This window comes from Bufo bufo, chromosome 2, assembly GCF_905171765.1.
Source record: "Bufo bufo chromosome 2, aBufBuf1.1, whole genome shotgun sequence".
Taxonomy (NCBI): Eukaryota; Metazoa; Chordata; class Amphibia; order Anura; family Bufonidae; genus Bufo; species Bufo bufo.
Genome location: NC_053390.1, coordinates 828,448,965 through 828,466,545, shown reverse-complemented (window position 1 = coordinate 828,466,545; position 17,581 = coordinate 828,448,965). Strand labels below are relative to the sequence as shown.

Below are 17,581 nucleotides of genomic sequence, written 5' to 3'. Positions count from 1 at the left end.
GCGACGCTGTTTCCCCCCCCCCCCGCCCCCATCCATTACGGCGTTTTCGTAGTAAATGGGCGTGACGTAATCGCGTAAGGGGTGTGTGGTTACTCCACGTGGGTACGTAATCTCCATCCGTAGGACGCATTCAAGTCGCGTCGGGTTTGAGACACGCCTACTCACGGTCACGTTCTCTCAACTGCCAATCACAGGATGGGACTGTCCCTGACGGACAGCTTCCGCCGGCCAATCCGGTTAAGAGCGAGGCGGGACGAGAGGCGTGGCTTACGCGCTCGCCATAGTGAACGAGGGTGATCGGTGAAGGTGGGGGTGACGAGAACGGCGTTGGTTCCAGTGGAGGAGGAGGCCGCAAGTACCGGAAGAGCAGCGCTGAGCGTGGGGACGTGGGCTGCCGCCGCCGCCGCACACCGCTTCGTTGTCCGCACGCCTAGGCCCGGGCTTTAGGTGAGGAGAGCGGAGGTAGGCCCCTCATGGAGCACAACACATTGCCGCGCCGTGTGCCCTTCCGTATGTCCCGCGCGGAGCTCCTCCGCTCCCGCTGGCTGTCCCCGCTCCTCGGTCCGCCCGGTACGGCTGTTACCGGCGGGGAGGTGGACGGGGCCCGGCAGAGTACTCAGTGCGGGGCGCCCAGCTGTACCGGGGCAGACAGGACGCCCGGGCTCCTGGGGACTGGAGGGGAAGGGGCGCAGCGCCACCTGGCGGCGAGGGCGGGGCGGTGCAGGGTTTGGTAACAGGTAGCCCCTGTGCCGGAGTGTAGGGAGGTCTCTGATAGTCCGGCACTGAGGACAGCTGGTACTGACTGTGCCGGAGTGTAGGGGGGTCTCTGATAGTCCGGCACCGAGGACAGCTGGTACTGACTGTGCCGGAGTGTAGGGAGGTCTCTGATAGTCCGGCACTGAGGACAGCTGGTACTGACTGTGCCGGAGTGTAGGGAGGTCTCTGATAATCCGGCACTGAGGACAGCTGGTACTGACTGTGCCGGAGTGTAGGGAGGTCTCTGATAGTCCGGCACTGAGGACAGCTGGTACTGACTGTGCCGGAGTGTAGGGAGTCTCTGATAGTCCGGCACTGGGGACAGCTGGTACTGACTGTGCCGGAGTGTAGGGGGTCTCTGATAGTCCGGCACCGAGGACAGCTGGTACTGACTGTGCCGGAGTGTAGGGAGGTCTCTGATAGTCCGGCACTGAGGACAGCTGGTACTGACTGTGCCGGAGTGTAGGGAGGTCTCTGATAGTCCGGCACCGAGGACAGCTGGTACTGACTGTGCCGGAGTGTAGGGAGGGCTCTGATAGTCCGGCACTGAGGACAGCTGGTACTGACTGCCGGAGTGTAGGGAGGGCACTGATAGTCCGGCACTGAGGACAGCTGGTACTGACTGTGCCGGAGTGTAGGGAGTCTCTGATAGTCCGGCACTGGGGACAGCTGGTACTGACTGTGCCGGAGTGTAGGGGGTCTCTGATAGTCCGGCACTGAGGACAGCTGGTACTGACTGTGCCGGAGTGTAGGGAGGGCTCTGATAGTCCGGCACTGTATAGGGAGGGCTCTGATAGTCCGGCACCGAGGACAGCTGGTACTGACTGTGCCGGAGTGTAGGGAGTCTCTGATAGTCCGGCACCGAGGACAGCTGGTACTGACTGTGCCGGAGTGTAGGGAGGTCTCTGATAGTCCGGCACTGAGGACAGCTGGTACTGACTGTGCCGGAGTGTAGGGAGTCTCTGATAGTCCGGCACCGAGGACAGCTGGTACTGACTGTGCCGGAGTGTAGGGAGTCTCTGATAGTCCGGCACCGAGGACAGCTGGTACTGACTGTGCCGGAGTGTAGGGAGGTCTCTGATAGTCCGGCACTGGGGACAGCTGGTACTGACTGTGCCGGAGTGTAGGGAGGTCTCTGATAGTCCGGTACTGTATAGGGAGGTCTCTGATAGTCCGGCACCGAGGACAGCTGGTACTGACTGTGCCGGAGTGTAGGGAGTCTCTGATAGTCCGGCACCGAGGACAGCTGGTACTGACTGTGCCGGAGTGTAGGGAGGTCTCTGATAGTCCGGCACTGGGGACAGCTGGTACTGACTGTGCCGGAGTGTAGGGAGGTCTCTGATAGTCCGGCACTGAGGACAGCTGGTACTGACTGTGCCGGAGTGTAGGGAGTCTCTGATAGTCCGGCACCGAGGACAGCTGGTACTGACTGTGCCGGAGTGTAGGGAGTCTCTGATAGTCCGACACCGAGGACAGCTGGTACTGACTGTGCCGGAGTGTAGGGGGTCTCTGATAGTCCGGCACTGAGGACAGCTGGTACTGACTGTGCTGGAGTGTAGGGAGGGCTCTGTTAGTCCGGCACTGTATAGGGAGGGCTCTGATAGTCCGGCACTGTATAGGGAGGTCTCTGATAGTCCGGCACTGGGGACAGCTGGTACTGACTGTGCCGGAGTGTAGGGAGGGCTCTGATAGTCCGGCACCGTATAGGGAGGGCTCTGATAGTCCGGCACTGTATAGGGAGGGCTCTGATAGTCCGGCACTGTATAGGGAGGGCTCTGATAGTCCGGCACTGTATAGGGAGGGCTCTGATAGTCCGGCACTGTATAGGGAGGGCTCTGATAGTCCGGCACTGTATAGGGAGGCCTCTGATAGTCCGGCACTGTATAGGGAGGCCTCTGATAGTCCGGCACTGTATAGGGAGGCCTCTGATAGTCCGGCACTGTATAGGGAGGCCTCTGATAGTCCGGCACTGTATAGGGAGGCCTCTGATAGTCCGGCACTGTATAGGGAGGCCTCTGATAGTCCGGCACTGTATAGGGAGGCCTCTGATAGTCCGGCACTGTATAGGGAGGCCTCTGATAGTCCGGCACTGTATAGGGAGGCCTCTGATAGTCCGGCACTGTATAGGGAGGCCTCTGATAGTCCGGCACTGTATAGGGAGGCCTCTGATAGTCCGGCACTGTATAGGGAGGCCTCTGATAGTCCGGCACTGTATAGGGAGGCCTCTGATAGTCCGGCACTGTATAGGGAGGCCTCTGATAGTCCGGCACTGTATAGGGAGGCCTCTGATAGTCCGGCACTGTATAGGGAGGCCTCTGATAGTCCGGCACTGTATAGGGAGGCCTCTGATAGTCCGGCACTGTATAGGGAGGCCTCTGATAGTCCGGCACTGTATAGGGAGGCCTCTGATAGTCCGGCACTGTATAGGGAGGCCTCTGATAGTCCGGCACTGTATAGGGAGGCCTCTGATAGTCCGGCACTGTATAGGGAGGCCTCTGATAGTCCGGCACTGTATAGGGAGGCCTCTGATAGTCCGGCACTGTATAGGGAGGCCTCTGATAGTCCGGCACTGTATAGGGAGGCCTCTGATAGTCCGGCACTGTATAGGGAGGCCTCTGATAGTCCGGCACTGTATAGGGAGGCCTCTGATAGTCCGGCACTGTATAGGGAGGCCTCTGATAGTCCGGCACTGTATAGGGAGGCCTCTGATAGTCCGGCACTGTATAGGGAGGCCTCTGATAGTCCGGCACTGTATAGGGAGGCCTCTGATAGTCCGGCACTGTATAGGGAGGGCTCTGATAGTCCGGCACTGTATAGGGAGGGCTCTGATAGTCCGGCACTGTATAGGGAGGGCTCTGATAGTCCGGCACTGTATAGGGAGGGCTCTGATAGTCCGGCACTGTATAGGGAGGGCTCTGATAGTCCGGCACTGAGGACAGCTGGTACTGACTGTGCCGGAGTGTAGGGAGTCTCTGATAGTCCGGTACTGTATAGGGAGGTCTCTGATAGTCCGGCACTGAGGACAGCTGGTACTGACTGTGCCGGAGTGTAGGGGGGTCTCTGATAGTCCGGCACTGAGGACAGCTGGTACTGACTGTGCCGGAGTGTAGGGGGGTCTCTGATAGTCCGGCACTGAGGACAGCTGGTACTGACTGTGCCGGAGTGTAGGGGGGTCTCTGATAGTCCGGCACTGAGGACAGCTGGTACTGACTGTGCCGGAGTGTAGGGGGGTCTCTGATAGTCCGGCACTGAGGACAGCTGGTACTGACTGTGCCGGAGTGTAGGGGGGTCTCTGATAGTCCGGCACTGAGGACAGCTGGTACTGACTGTGCCGGAGTGTAGGGAGGTCTCTGATAGTCCTGTACTGTATAGGGAGGTCTCTGATAGTCCGGCACTGAGGACAGCTGGTACTGACTGTGCCGGAGTGTAGGGGGGGTCTCTTATAGTCCCCCCCATACACATTACATAGCCGCCCGGTCCAGCTGTGGTCGGCAGGTGCGGACCCCCACAGTCCTGGATCCTCCACATAGAACCCCCTGAAGACCCCCGGTGCTCGGCTGTCCAGCAGTCCAATGCTCCCCTTGCCGATCCAGTCATACACACTCACCTCATTATCAAGCAGGTAGGATTACATTGAAAGGTAACGCAGAATAGATGAGACGGCTGATCTACTTCCCCTCCCTGCGCAGGTCACAGAGCATGCCCACAGAAGTCGCTCCTCTCCACATGATGGGCTCCTATGGTCAGCCGTCTGCAGCACAGACCCCACGCTGCAGCTCGCTGATGTGCCGCTGCTGTGTGTCAGGGCAGGACGCACTTCGGTGCCTGGTTCAGGGCATTCATTATTCACGTCTCAAGGGACATTCCAGAAAATGAAGTCTCAGTGGGTTTATTAGTCGGGGGTCCGAGCGCTGAGACCCCTGACTTCCATGGCTGAATATGTTCTGGTCATGTGATGGACGGCACTTGTCATCAGGCATCTCTCCCACCGGGACTCGTGGCCCCCTGCGCTCCACGCTCAACTCCACTGCCTGATAAATCCATCTCCTCAGCACTTTGACTGGATCCTTACAGCCCTGCGAGGCTCCTCAATAATATACAAGGCTGTCCAGAGCCTGTCCTCTCCTACATCTCTGACCTCCTCTCCTGATGTCCTCTCCTACATCTCTGACCTCCTCTCCTGGTGTCCTCTCCTACATCTCTGACCTCCTCTCCTGGTGTCCTCTCCTACATCTCTGACCTCCTCTCCTGATGTCCTCTCCTATATCTCTGACCTCCTCTCCTATATCTCTGACCTCCTCCTGATACCTCCTCACATGTAACCCCCAGTCCAGAGCCTGTCCTCTCCTACATCTCTGACCTCCTCTCCTGATGTCCTCTCCCACATCTCTGACCTCCTCTCCCGATGTCCTCTCCCACATCTCTGACCTCCTCTCCCGATGTCCTCTCCCACATCTCTGACCTCCTCTCCCGATGTCCTCTCCCACATCTCTGACCTCCTCTCCCGATGTCCTCTCCCACATCTCTGACCTCCTCTCCCGATGTCCTCTCCCACATCTCTGACCTCCTCTCCCGATGTCCTCTCCCACATCTCTGACCTCCTCTCCTGGTGTCCTCTCCTACATCTCTGACCTCCTCTCCTGGTGTCCTCTCCTACATCTCTGACCTCCTCTCCTGATGTCCTCTCCTATATCTCTGACCTCCTCTCCTATATCTCTGACCTCCTCCTGATACCTCCTCACATGTAACCCCCAGTCCAGAGCCTGTCCTCTCCTACATCTCTGACCTCCTCTCCCGATGTCCTCTCCCACATCTCTGACCTCCTCTCCCGATGTCCTCTCCCACATCTCTGACCTCCTCTCCCGATGTCCTCTCCCACATCTCTGACCTCCTCTCCCGTTGTCCTCTCCCACATCTCTGACCTCCTCTCCCGATGTCCTCTCCCACATCTCTGACCTCCTCTCCCGATGTCCTCTCCCACATCTCTGACCTCCTCTCCCGATGTCCTCTCCCACATCTCTGACCTCCTCTCCCGATGTCCTCTCCCACATCTCTGACCTCCTCTCCTGGTGTCCTCTCCTACATCTCTGACCTCCTCTCCTGGTGTCCTCTCCTACATCTCTGACCTCCTCTCCTGATGTCCTCTCCTATATCTCTGACCTCCTCTCCTATATCTCTGACCTCCTCCTGATACCTCCTCACATGTAACCCCCAGTCCAGAGCCTGTCCTCTCCTACATCTCTGACCTCCTCTCCCGATGTCCTCTCCCACATCTCTGACCTCCTCTCCCGATGTCCTCTCCCACATCTCTGACCTCCTCTCCCGATGTCCTCTCCCACATCTCTGACCTCCTCTCCCGATGTCCTCTCCCACATCTCTGACCTCCTCTCCCGATGTCCTCTCCCACATCTCTGACCTCCTCTCCCGATGTCCTCTCCCACATCTCTGACCTCCTCTCCCGATGTCCTCTCCCACATCTCTGACCTCCTCTCCCGATGTCCTCTCCCACATCTCCCGATGTCCTCTCCCACATCTCTGACCTCCTCTCCCGATGTCCTCTCCCACATCTCTGACCTCCTCTCCCGATGTCCTCTCCCACATCTCTGACCTCCTCTCCCGATGTCCTCTCCCACATCTCTGACCTCCTCTCCCGATGTCCTCTCCCACATCTCCCGATGTCCTCTCCCACATCTCTGACCTCCTCTCCCGATGTCCTCTCCCACATCTCTGACCTCCTCTCCCGATGTCCTCTCCCACATCTCTGACCTCCTCTCCTGATGTCCTCTCCCACATCTCTGACCTCCTCTCCCGATGTCCTCTCCCACATCTCTGACCTCCTCTCCCGATGTCCTCTCCCACATCTCTGACCTCCTCTCCCGATGTCCTCTCCCACATCTCTGACCTCCTCTCCTGGTGTCCTCTCCTACATCTCTGACCTCCTCTCCTGGTGTCCTCTCCTACATCTCTGACCTCCTCTCCTGATGTCCTCTCCTATATCTCTGACCTCCTCTCCTATATCTCTGACCTCCTCCTGATACCTCCTCACATGTAACCCCCAGTCCAGAGCCTGTCCTCTCCTACATCTCTGACCTCCTCTCCCGATGTCCTCTCCCACATCTCTGACCTCCTCTCCCGATGTCCTCTCCCACATCTCTGACCTCCTCTCCCGATGTCCTCTCCCACATCTCTGACCTCCTCTCCTGGTGTCCTCTCCCACATCTCTGACCTCCTCTCCCGATGTCCTCTCCCACATCTCTGACCTCCTCTCCCGATGTCCTCTCCCACATCTCTGACCTCCTCTCCCGATGTCCTCTCCCACATCTCTGACCTCCTCTCCCGATGTCCTCTCCCACATCTCCCGATGTCCTCTCCCACATCTCTGACCTCCTCTCCCGATGTCCTCTCCCACATCTCTGACCTCCTCTCCCGATGTCCTCTCCCACATCTCTGACCTCCTCTCCCGATGTCCTCTCCCACATCTCTGACCTCCTCTCCCGATGTCCTCTCCCACATCTCCCGATGTCCTCTCCCACATCTCTGACCTCCTCTCCCGATGTCCTCTCCCACATCTCTGACCTCCTCTCCCGATGTCCTCTCCCACATCTCTGACCTCCTCTCCCGATGTCCTCTCCCACATCTCTGACCTCCTCTCCCGATGTAACCTCCAGTCCTCACAAGACCTTCTTTGCTCTCCTCTTCGCACAGTCTACATGATTTCTCCGGGTCCCCCCCATACTCCGACCATCACCGCCCCAGCACATCTCTCCTCCAATTTCTAGTATTCAAAATACAACCTGCAAATGGTCTTCTTCAGGGAAGCCTACATTTCCTGCAGATGGCCGTGTCCATGGATCTACACTACAGACACCTGCCATGTGCACTGCATGGTTTTCTTACTTCCATCAAAAGAAAGGTCTGTTCTTGTTCAATATAATTTCAGTCATGCACAGCAAGCAGAGATCTTGAAAGCTTTGAATTGGTTTAAAGTAGGGCTGCAGCTATTGATTATTTTAGTAATCAAGTATTCTACTGATTAAACTATAAGAGTTCTCTAATGAGACAAAACTAATTAAAAGAACATTTTCTATAAAAACTCATAGCCACCAGCTCCCCCCCGGCAGTGCCACCAGCTCCCCCCCGGCAGTGCCACCAGCTCCCCCCCGGCAGTGCCACCAGCTCCCCCCCGGCAGTGCCACCAGCTCCCCCCCGGCAGTGCCACCAGCTCCCCCCCGGCAGTGCCACCAGCTTCCCCGATGTGTGTACGTCAGGATCCAGCGCTATGCGAGCAGGCGGGGGACCACGGAGCGTGAATGGTGGCAAGCTCTTCACTCCCGCTCGGTGGTCACATGGCACAAACGAATCATTGATGCAACAAATTTGCATCAAGGATTTTTTACTTTTTTTTTTTTTTTTTTTTTTTTTTGTCAAGTTAATCGATTTTAATACGAGTCATCGTTTCAGCCCTAGTTTAACCCCATAAGGACCAGCACCGTACATGTACGGCGGGCTGATCGGGCGGGTGCAGGAGCTGCGCCCGCCCGATTAGCGGCAGGGGTCCAGCAATCACTGATAGCTGGACCCCTGCTGTATGCGCCAGCATTGGTGAAAACACTGATGCCGGCCCATTAACCCTTGCACTGCCGCGGTCAGCGCTGACTGCGTCACCTGCGGATCCTGCCGGGTGCGGGGGTGGCCATGGGGTCCCAGCGCTGCTGTGACGGGGACCCAATGGCAGGGAAGGCAGCCCGATGCCATCCGTGTGAGCCTGCGAGATCCAGCCCCTGTATTACACTCAGTAATACACTTACCCCCAGGGTGGATTTGATTTGAATCATAGTTTTCTACATAAAGACTAATTCTTCTGGTATAACTTATAATGTGCAAGTAGATGAAGATTCTTAGAATAACAACTTTTCATATTAGTTTGATTAGGTTGATTCAGAGGTTTGTAGAAGTTCGGATTAAGGTCTTTTTCTCAACTCTGTTCATGATATAACATTTTTGCTGTGAAGAGGAGGCGGCCTGTGATCTCTGCTGAGTCAAATTCCGTTTAAAAAAAAAAAAAAGTAGTATACTTATTGGGTATTGCTGCGTCCATAACGGCCGGCTCTATAAAAATACCACATGACCTAACCCCTCATATGAACAAAAAAAAATGTAATAAAAACTGGCAAAAAAAAGCGATCAAAAAGTCATATGCCCTCCAAAACAGTGCCAACCCAACCGTCATCTCATCCCGCAAAAAATTATACCCTACATGAGACAGTTGCCCAATTAATAAAAAAAAAACTGGCTTTCAGAATATGGAGACACTAAAACATAATTTTTTTTTCAAAATTATGTAAAACTGAAACAACCAAAAAAAGTAGTCCTTATTTGGTATTGTCGCGTCCGTGACAACCTGCTCTATAAAAATACCACATGATCTAACCTGTCAGGTGAATGTTGTAAATAACAAAAAATAAAAACGGTCTCACAAAAAGTCTAATATAGATCAACCAGAAATCATGAGTATCTAAACTAGTACCAACAAAACTGCCCCCCTATCCCGAAGTTTCCAAAAAGGGGTCACTTTTTTGAGTTTCTACTCTAGGGGTGCATCAGGGGGGCTTCAAATGGGACATGGTGCCAAAAAACAGTCAGCAAAATCTGTCTTCCAAAAACCGTATAGCGTTCCTTTCCTTCTGCGCCCTGCCGTGTGCCCGTACAGCTGTTTACGACCACATATGGGGGTTTTCTGTAGACATATGGGGAATGTAATGTAATTACTATTATATGAGGTATTACTATCTGTTTTTAAAAGCCGAGAAATTTAGAAAATTGTGAATTTTTCCAAATTTTTTGGTAAACTTGGTATTTTTTTATAAATAAAAATGAAATATTTTGACTCAAATTTACCAGTGTCATGAAGTACAATATGTGACGAGAAAACAAGAGTGGCCTTGATAAGTAAAAGCGTTTTGACGTTATCACCACATAAAGTGACACTGGTCAGAATTGCAAAAAATGGCCGGGGACAGAAGGTGAAAAATGGCAGGGTCCTGAAGGGGTTAAAGTCGGGCTAGGCATTGCTGCACGTGTGGGGAGGGCCGCCTCGTATTGCACGCTTTACGATAATGAGGGCCCTACTTTATTTCTCCTCCGCCTAGATACCGCCATGATGAACGGCTCCAATGTCGGGAACCCCTCGTCTAACAACACCTCCAAGGACGAGCAGGTGGTGAACGGACACGACGAGAACAATCCATTTGCAGAATACATGTGGATGGAAAACGAAGAGGATTTCAACAGACAGGTGGGTGGCTGCCGTTCAAGGAAAGAACTGCAGTGTAAAGCATGTGGGCAGCAGCCCGAGCCTCAGCCGTGGACGGAGGTATCGGCGTATGTTGGGTACATAGTATTTAGTAGTAAGAGCAATGTTCTCCTCTGATGCTCAGCGCGGGGTTTGTCTTATCGTCAGGTGGAGGAAGAATTACAAGAGCAGGAGTTTCTGGACCGCTGCTTCCAGGAGATGTTGGATGAAGAGGATAAGGACTGGTTCATCCCTTCACGTGATCTGCCACAGGGGGTCGGGCAGTTGCAGCAGCAGTTAAATGGCCTCACAGTCAATGATGTTCACTGTTCAGAGGACATCTTGGTGAGTCTGATAATGCAAGTTTTGTACATGGATCGTTTGCCTGCAGCCACTCATTGTAACCTCCGCACATTACTGATCCTGTATTATACTCCAGAGCTGCACTCACTATTTTGCTGGTGGAGTCACTGTGTACATACATTACTTATCCTGTACTGATCCTGAGTTACATCCTGTATTATACTCCAGAGCTGCACTCACTATTCTGCTGGTGCAGTCACTGTGTACATACACTACCTATCCTGTACTGATCCTGAGTTACATCCTGTATTATACTCCAGAGCTGCACTCACTATTCTGCCGATGCAGTCACTGCGTACATACATTACTTATCCTGTACTGATCCTGAATTACATCCTGTATTATACTCCAGAGCTGCACTCACTATTCTGCTGGTGGTGTCACTGTGTACATACATTACTGATCCTGAATTACATCCTGTATTATACTCCAGAGCTGCACTCACTATTCTGCTGGTGCAGTCACTGCGTACATACATTACTCATCCTGTACTGATCCGGAGTTACAGCTGACCCGCTCTTGTATCTGTATGCACAGCTTAGCTCCTGCAATGTTATCAGCTCCATAACCTGTAGAATTGTGAATACAGCTGTGGAGTAAAATAATTGTATAGTTATATTTTTAAATGGTTGTTATAAAGGGGCCATGTTTCCAGAGGCTGCTCTTCTGGCCTGGCAGAGGCGCCTATCCCCAATGAACTGGTGTGTGGAATAAAACCACCCATATACCTTACATTAGGGGTTTTTACGCACCTTCTTTCCCCTATGTATGGCCAGCTGATTTTTTATTTTTTTTATTACAATGTTAGGCCTCATGCACACGATCGTTGTGTGCATCCGTGGCCGTTGTTCCGTGATTTTCTGCGGACCCATTGACTTTCAATGGGTCCGTTGAAAACTCGGAAAATGCACCGTTGTTCATCCGCGGCCGTGATCCGTGTTTCCTGTCCGTCAAAAAAATATAGGACCTGTCCTATTTTTTTTTTGACTGACAACGGTTCACGGACCCATTCAAGTCAATGGGTCCGTGAAAAAACACAGATGCACACAAGATCGGCATCCGCGTCTGTGATCAGTGGCCGTTGGCAACTTTTACACAGACGGATCACAGATTAGTCTGTATAAAAGCTTTTTCAGAGCTGAGTTTTCACTTTGTGAAAACTCATATCTGACAGTATATTCTAACACAGAGGCGTTCCCCTGGTGATGGGGGCGCTTCAAGTTAGAATATACTGAGAACTGTGTACATGACTGCCCCCTGCTGCCTGGCAGCACCCGATCTCTTACAGGGGGCTGCGATCTGCACAATTAATATATCATAGCCCCCTGTAGGAGATCAGGTGCTGCCAGGCAGGAGGGGGCAGACCCCCCTCCCTCCCCAATATTATATTCATTGGTGGCCAGTGCAGCCTCCCCCCCCAGTTAAAATCACATTCCGAATCCCCCATCATTGGTGGCCAGTGCGGCCTCACATCCCCCCCCTCCTTTAGATTTCCCCCCTTCATTGGTGGCAGCGGAAGAGTCCGATCGGAGTCCCAGTTTAATCACTGGGGCTCCGATCGGTAACCATGGCAACCAGGACGCTACTGCAGTCCTGGTTGCCATGGTTACTTAGCACTCCTCCTACTGGTAAGTGAAAGGTCTGTGCTATAAGCCAGTTTTTCCCAACCAGTGTGCCTCCAGGTGTTGCAAAACTACAACTCCCAGCATGCCTGCACAGCCAAAGGCTGTCCGGGCATGCTGGGAGTTGTAGTTTTGCAACAGCTGGAGGCACGCTGGTTGGGAAACACTGCTATAAGCAATGCGCCGCACAGACCTTTCACTTACCAGTAGGAGGAGCGCCCGGCCGGTCACAGACATCGCAGGTAAGTATAATGCTTCTAAAAATTGCTACGTAACCATGGCAACCAGGACTGCGGTAGCGTCCTGGTTGCCATGGTTACCGATCAGAGCCCCAGCGATTAAACTGGGACTCCGATCGGAACTCTCCACTGCCACTAAGGGGGGGGGGGGGTTGGGAGAGGTGAAGCCGCACTGGCCACCAATGATGGGGGATTCGGAACGTGATTTTAACTGGAGGGGGAGGCCGCACCTGAGGGGTTAATTGTGCGGATCACAGCCCCCTGTAAGAGATCGGGTGCTGCCAGACAGCAGGGGGCAGTCGTGTACACAGTTCGTAGGATATTCTAACTTGAAGCGTCGCCATCACTATGGGAACGCCTCTGTGTTAGAATATACTGTCGGATATGAGTTTCACGATCTAACTCAAATCCGATGGTATATTCTAACATAGAGGCGTTCCCATGGTGATGGGGACGCTTCAAGTTAAAATATACCATCGGATTTGAGAAAACTCCAATCCTATGGTATATTAACTCATGACACTTTACAAGTCAATGGGGGACGGATCCGTCCCCCATTGACTTGCATTGTAATTCAGGACGGATCCGTTTGGCTCCGCACGGCCAGGCGGACACCAAAACAACTTTTTTTTCATGTCCGTGGATCCTCAAAAAATCAAGGGAGACCCACGGACGAAAAAAACTGTCACGGACCGTGAAAAAATGCTGTTGTGTGCATGAGGCTTTATAGTGAAATATAGTCAATAATTTTTCATTTTTTTCCCATCTTTAGAGCAAAAGCAACCTGAACCCTGATGCGAAGGAGTTTGTTCCTGGAGTGAAGTATTGAACATTTGCTTTCAACTTTTTAAAATCAAAAACAAAACACAAAAAAAGACAAAAAAGACTGTTTTCCTTAATCTTCAGGACAAAGCTGCACAAAACCGTGGGTGGGGGGGGGGGAGGGGTGTATCCGGGGAGGCGGTGACTGGTGATGCCAGAGCTCCACACTGTGACTCCAGTAACGTCTACGTGGGAATGTTCTTCAGGCGTCTCCATTCTGCCCCCCTCCTTCTGCATCTGTTTCGGTGGTTTACCTGTTGGACTTCAGTTTTATTTTTTTTTCCGTCATCAAAGTATCTTACAACACAAGGTAGAGTCCAAGAGTGTATCCCACCACCATCATAGGAGATCTCCTGCGTCTGTGTCTGATTGGGGGGACCTTCATTTCTGTGCCATGTCGAGGTCACGTCAGCTTGAGGTGCAAGAGTTTTTTTTTTTTTGTCAATCTGCTTTTCAGCTTTACTCAGGATAACGGGTGTTCCTGACTCGGCGTGTTCTTGATTTCAGTGTTCATCGGCCCTGGGCCACGTTCTTCTCATCGCGGAGAGGGTTTCTCGCTTCACCTGCTTGCGCTGTGGACATTGTACGTCATCCTCCCCGCCACCGTTTTTCCTATTCATTGCAATTATGCTGCGTCTGAGCTGCCATCCATGATTTATCAAAAAAAACACTAAGCTAAATGTTTTGGCTGGTTCTGAATGATGTTACAGGGGCCCCCCCAACCTCAGCATGGCTGTGCCATGTTGGACCATCAGTCGGAGACCTCCCTGTTGGCGGCATACAAGAACTCTGGCTCGTGTTCCCTGCTTTTTACCCCCCATAGATTGAGCTTTCCGTGATCCAGGTTAAAATATCACTAGTAAAAAAAACATTGCTAGCGGGGGACGTGGCCCTCCCGTAGCCTCTATCTGCAATGATTGTAATGCACAGAGCCTGTTCAGAGACCATTCAATAAGCTATCTTTTTACGCTGCCTCTGGGGTCATATCGTTTTTATGATGTGATATGGAAAGCTGCAGACAGAAAAAAACACACACAAAAATAAAACCGCCTGATCATTGTATGCGTCTGAGTGCTTGGTATTTTGCCATGCTGCTGTCTGGTATTTTTCTTTATATTTTTATTTTCTTTCCCCATTTGCTTAAAAAATTTTTAAATTACAAGCTATAAATATTTCTCCTCCTGACCCACAAGCAGGGATGAAAAATACCCCATTTATTTAATCCACCGCTCATAGAAGTATTTTTTATTTTTTTGCTCTGTTTCGAATAGAGATAGATATCTATCTCTTAGTGTTGTCCTGTTTGTAATATAAGTACCGCCACCGTGTGCTTGGAGGGCATTTGTCGACCCCTGACTGCTTCCTCAATGATCCGGCAGAGCGATCACACAGCACTCTGTCAGTGAGAGGGCTGTGCCTCTGCACCCTTCTCACTCCCTGTATGATTAGTGCAGGCAGGAGGGAGGGACACTGCCTTCTCCATGCTGAAAGGTCCTAAGGTACAGTGAAAGGGGGTGAAGACTCTGATCACTGGAAGCTAAAGGACCTCTGATGTCGTGAGTGGGAGGGGCCAGAACAGGAAAGAAGAGGTGTGTGTGTGTGTGTGTATATATATATATATATATATATATATGTGTATGCAGCGGGGCTGTGTGTGTGAGAGAGGTGTGTGTGTGTGTGTGTGAGGTGTATGCAGCGGGGCTGTGTGTGTGTGAGTGTGTGAGAGAGAGGGGTGTATGCAGCGGGGGGGTGTGTGTGTGTGAGAGAGAGGGGTGTATGCAGCGGGGCTGTGTGTGAGAGAGAGAGGGGTGTATGCAGCGGGGCTGTGTGTGTGTGAGAGAGAGAGAGGGGGGTGTATGCAGCGGGGGTGTGTGTGTGTGTGAGAGAGAGAGAGGGGTGTATGCAGCGGGGCTGTGTGTGTGAGAGAGAGAGAGAGGGGTGTATGCAGTGGGGCTGTGTGTGTGTGAGAGAGGGGTGTATGCAGCGGGGCTGTGTGTGTGGGGTGTATGCAGCGGGGCTGTGTGTGTGAGAGGGGTGTGTGTGTGGTGTATGCAGCGGGGCTGTGTGTGTGTGTGGTGTATGCAGCGGGGCTGTGTGTGTGTGTGGTGTATGCAGCGGGGCTGTGTGTGTGTGTGGTGTATGCAGCGGGGCTGTGTGTGTGTGTGGTGTATGCAGCGGGGCTGTGTGTGTGTGTGGTGTATGCAGCGGGGCTGTGTGTGTGTGTGGTGTATGCAGCGGGGCTGTGTGTGTGTGTGGTGTATGCAGCGGGGCTGTGTGTGTGTGGTGTATGCAGCGGGGCTGTGTGTGTGGTGTATGCAGCGGGGCTGTGTGTGTGTGTGTGTGTGTGTGGTGTATGCAGCGGGGCTGTGTGTGTGGTGTATGCAGCGGGGCTGTGTGTGTGGTGTATGCAGCGGGGCTGTGTGTGTGTGTGTGTGGTGTATGCAGCGGGGGTGTGTGTGTGTGGTGTATGCAGCGGGGGTGTGAGTGAGTGTGTGAGAGGGGGGTGTATGCAGCGGGGCTGTGTGTGAGAGGGGTGTATGCAGCGGGGCTGTACTCGCCTCAGGGGGTGTATGCAGCGGGGCTGTACTCGCCTCAGGGGGTGTATGCAGCGGGGCTGTACTCGCCTCAGGGGGTGTATGCAGCGGGGCTGTACTCGCCTCAGGGGGTGTATGCAGCGGGGCTGTACTCGCCTCAGGGGGTGTATGCAGCGGGGCTGTACTCGCCTCAGGGGGTGTATGCAGCGGGGCTGTGTGAGTGAGTGAGGGGTGTATGCAGCGGGGCTGTGTGAGTGAGTGAGGGGTGTATGCAGCGGGGCTGTGTGAGTGAGTGAGGGGTGTATGCAGCGGGGCTGTGTGAGTGAGTGAGGGGTGTATGCAGCGGGGCTGTGTGAGTGAGTGAGGGGTGTATGCAGCGGGGCTGTGTGTACAAGTTACTGACCTTGACTCTTGCACTCCATTAAACCACCAAAAAAGTTTAATCGTCAAATATTAATTTCTAATTTTCTGTTGACTAAACCTGGGGTAGATCTCATAGTCTGGAAGAAACAGTATAGATGTGGGCTGATAGAGGGGGACTTGATGCCTACATTAGATTGCTCACCATGACCCAATCATTAATGATCCTGTTTAGGCCACTTACAAGTCATCCCGACCTACACCAGAAGTGTGTTGACACGATGGCGCTGCCTGTGATCTGGCACAGGTGGTCAGGATGAAGTCATTGCTACCATCTTGCACTGCCTCTGGCCCTAGCAGGCTGAACGGCGGGGCACAGGAGCCGATAGTTCCCATCCCCGCTGCTTAACTCCAGTGCCCACATGGAAGCCCTGTACAGGAATGTGCAGTGTGATATGGGCGCTTGCAAGCACTAGGGAGTCCATGCTTAGCGGTTCCTGTGCCAAGTGGTCTTGCTGCCTAAGCACGGAGTGGTGGTGTGGGGGATTCCACCAGTGTCTATGAAAATTAGGCCAGTGCGGTGACACCCAGGGACCTCCACGTTGGGTTGTCCAGGGTATTTTGGTTACTGTAAATAGCTGATATGTTTGCATTACAACTATTCTTTATTTTCGTAAGCATGGAGATTTCTATAGAGAGATTGCAGTTGTTGTCCGGGAAGAACTCTGCCCTTAAGTGGATATGTTTTCTCTTATAGTCCCCGTCCTCGGAGGGGCTGTCTACGAGTATTGTAAAAACCCCCTTTATACACCATAGTCTATCAGAGTCCTTTTAGAGAGCCCGGTGATGGCGGCCATAATGAGTTCCAATAGATATAGCTGGTTAGCGTTTGTTTGAAAAGCCTTCACACCGCCTGATCAATTTTGCCTCTGGGATGAATGATCACTACTATGATCCTTCATCCCCCCCATACACTATAGGGTATTTTCACACTTGCGTTGTGAGGATCCGGCAGGCAGTTCTGTTGCTGGAACTGCCTGCCAGATCTGGAATTCCGTGTGAAAACGGATAGCAGTTGTAGGCGGATCTGTCTCTCTGGTGTCATCTGGAAAAATGGGTCCGGTATTTTTATTTATTTTTTCCACATTTTTAAAGGTCTGCGCAGACCGGGAAACCGGATCCGTTTTGTCGGAAAACGTGCATTTGAATGTCAAGTGTTCTGGAATTCTGGCCGGTGAAAATATTTTCTCCGGCCAAATACCGTAAGAGTGACTGAACTGAAGACATCCTGAACGGATCGCTCTCCATTCAGAATGCATTAGGATGTGACTGAAGTGGTTTTTTCCGGTATAGAGCCCCTAGGACGTAACTCAATACCGGAAAACTTTAACGCAAAGTGTGATAGTAGCCTTACATTGTTGGCATGGCATTTTTTTTGTTCACATGTGCCAATGACCAGTAAGCAGTTTTGTGTTCTCATAAAAATCGCTGCTCTGTTTACACGGGGTGACGATCATTGACAATCAGCCGATCGTTGACCCATATAAAACAAGTCTAGAGACCGAGGTAACATGGCTGAGGCCCTTTTTTTTA

At 52.6% G+C, this 17,581-nt stretch overlaps 1 protein-coding gene across 2 annotated transcripts; it reads left to right on the top strand.

Moving 5' to 3' along the window:
• The first annotated feature begins 247 nt into the window (after positions 1-247).
• PAIP2B (poly(A) binding protein interacting protein 2B) lies at positions 248-14,154 on the top strand. 2 transcript variants are annotated; one of them, XM_040419370.1, is made up of 4 exons: positions 248-462; positions 9,906-10,051; positions 10,217-10,393; positions 13,045-14,154. In XM_040419370.1, the coding sequence occupies exons 2-4, from the start codon at positions 9,914-9,916 to the stop codon at positions 13,099-13,101; spliced, it is 372 nt and encodes a 123-aa protein (XP_040275304.1). In that variant the 5' UTR covers positions 248-462; positions 9,906-9,913; the 3' UTR covers positions 13,102-14,154. The 2 variants fall into 2 exon arrangements, with proteins under 2 accessions (XP_040275304.1, XP_040275303.1); XM_040419369.1 differs by having other exon boundaries at positions 250-447.
• The last annotated feature ends 3,427 nt before the right edge of the window (positions 14,155-17,581 follow it).

What these genes read in the sequence shown, in the direction of transcription:
- PAIP2B (XM_040419370.1), top strand. Translation starts at nt 9,914, where the DNA reads ATGATGAACGGCTCCAATGTCGGGAACCCCTCGTCTAACAACACCTCC. An exon ending in AAGAGGATTTCAACAGACAG is followed by an intron (nt 10,052 to 10,216) that starts GTGGGTGGCTGC and finishes TCTTATCGTCAG; the next exon opens with GTGGAGGAAGAATTACAAGA. An exon ending in ACTGTTCAGAGGACATCTTG is followed by an intron (nt 10,394 to 13,044) that starts GTGAGTCTGATA and finishes TCCCATCTTTAG; the next exon opens with AGCAAAAGCAACCTGAACCC.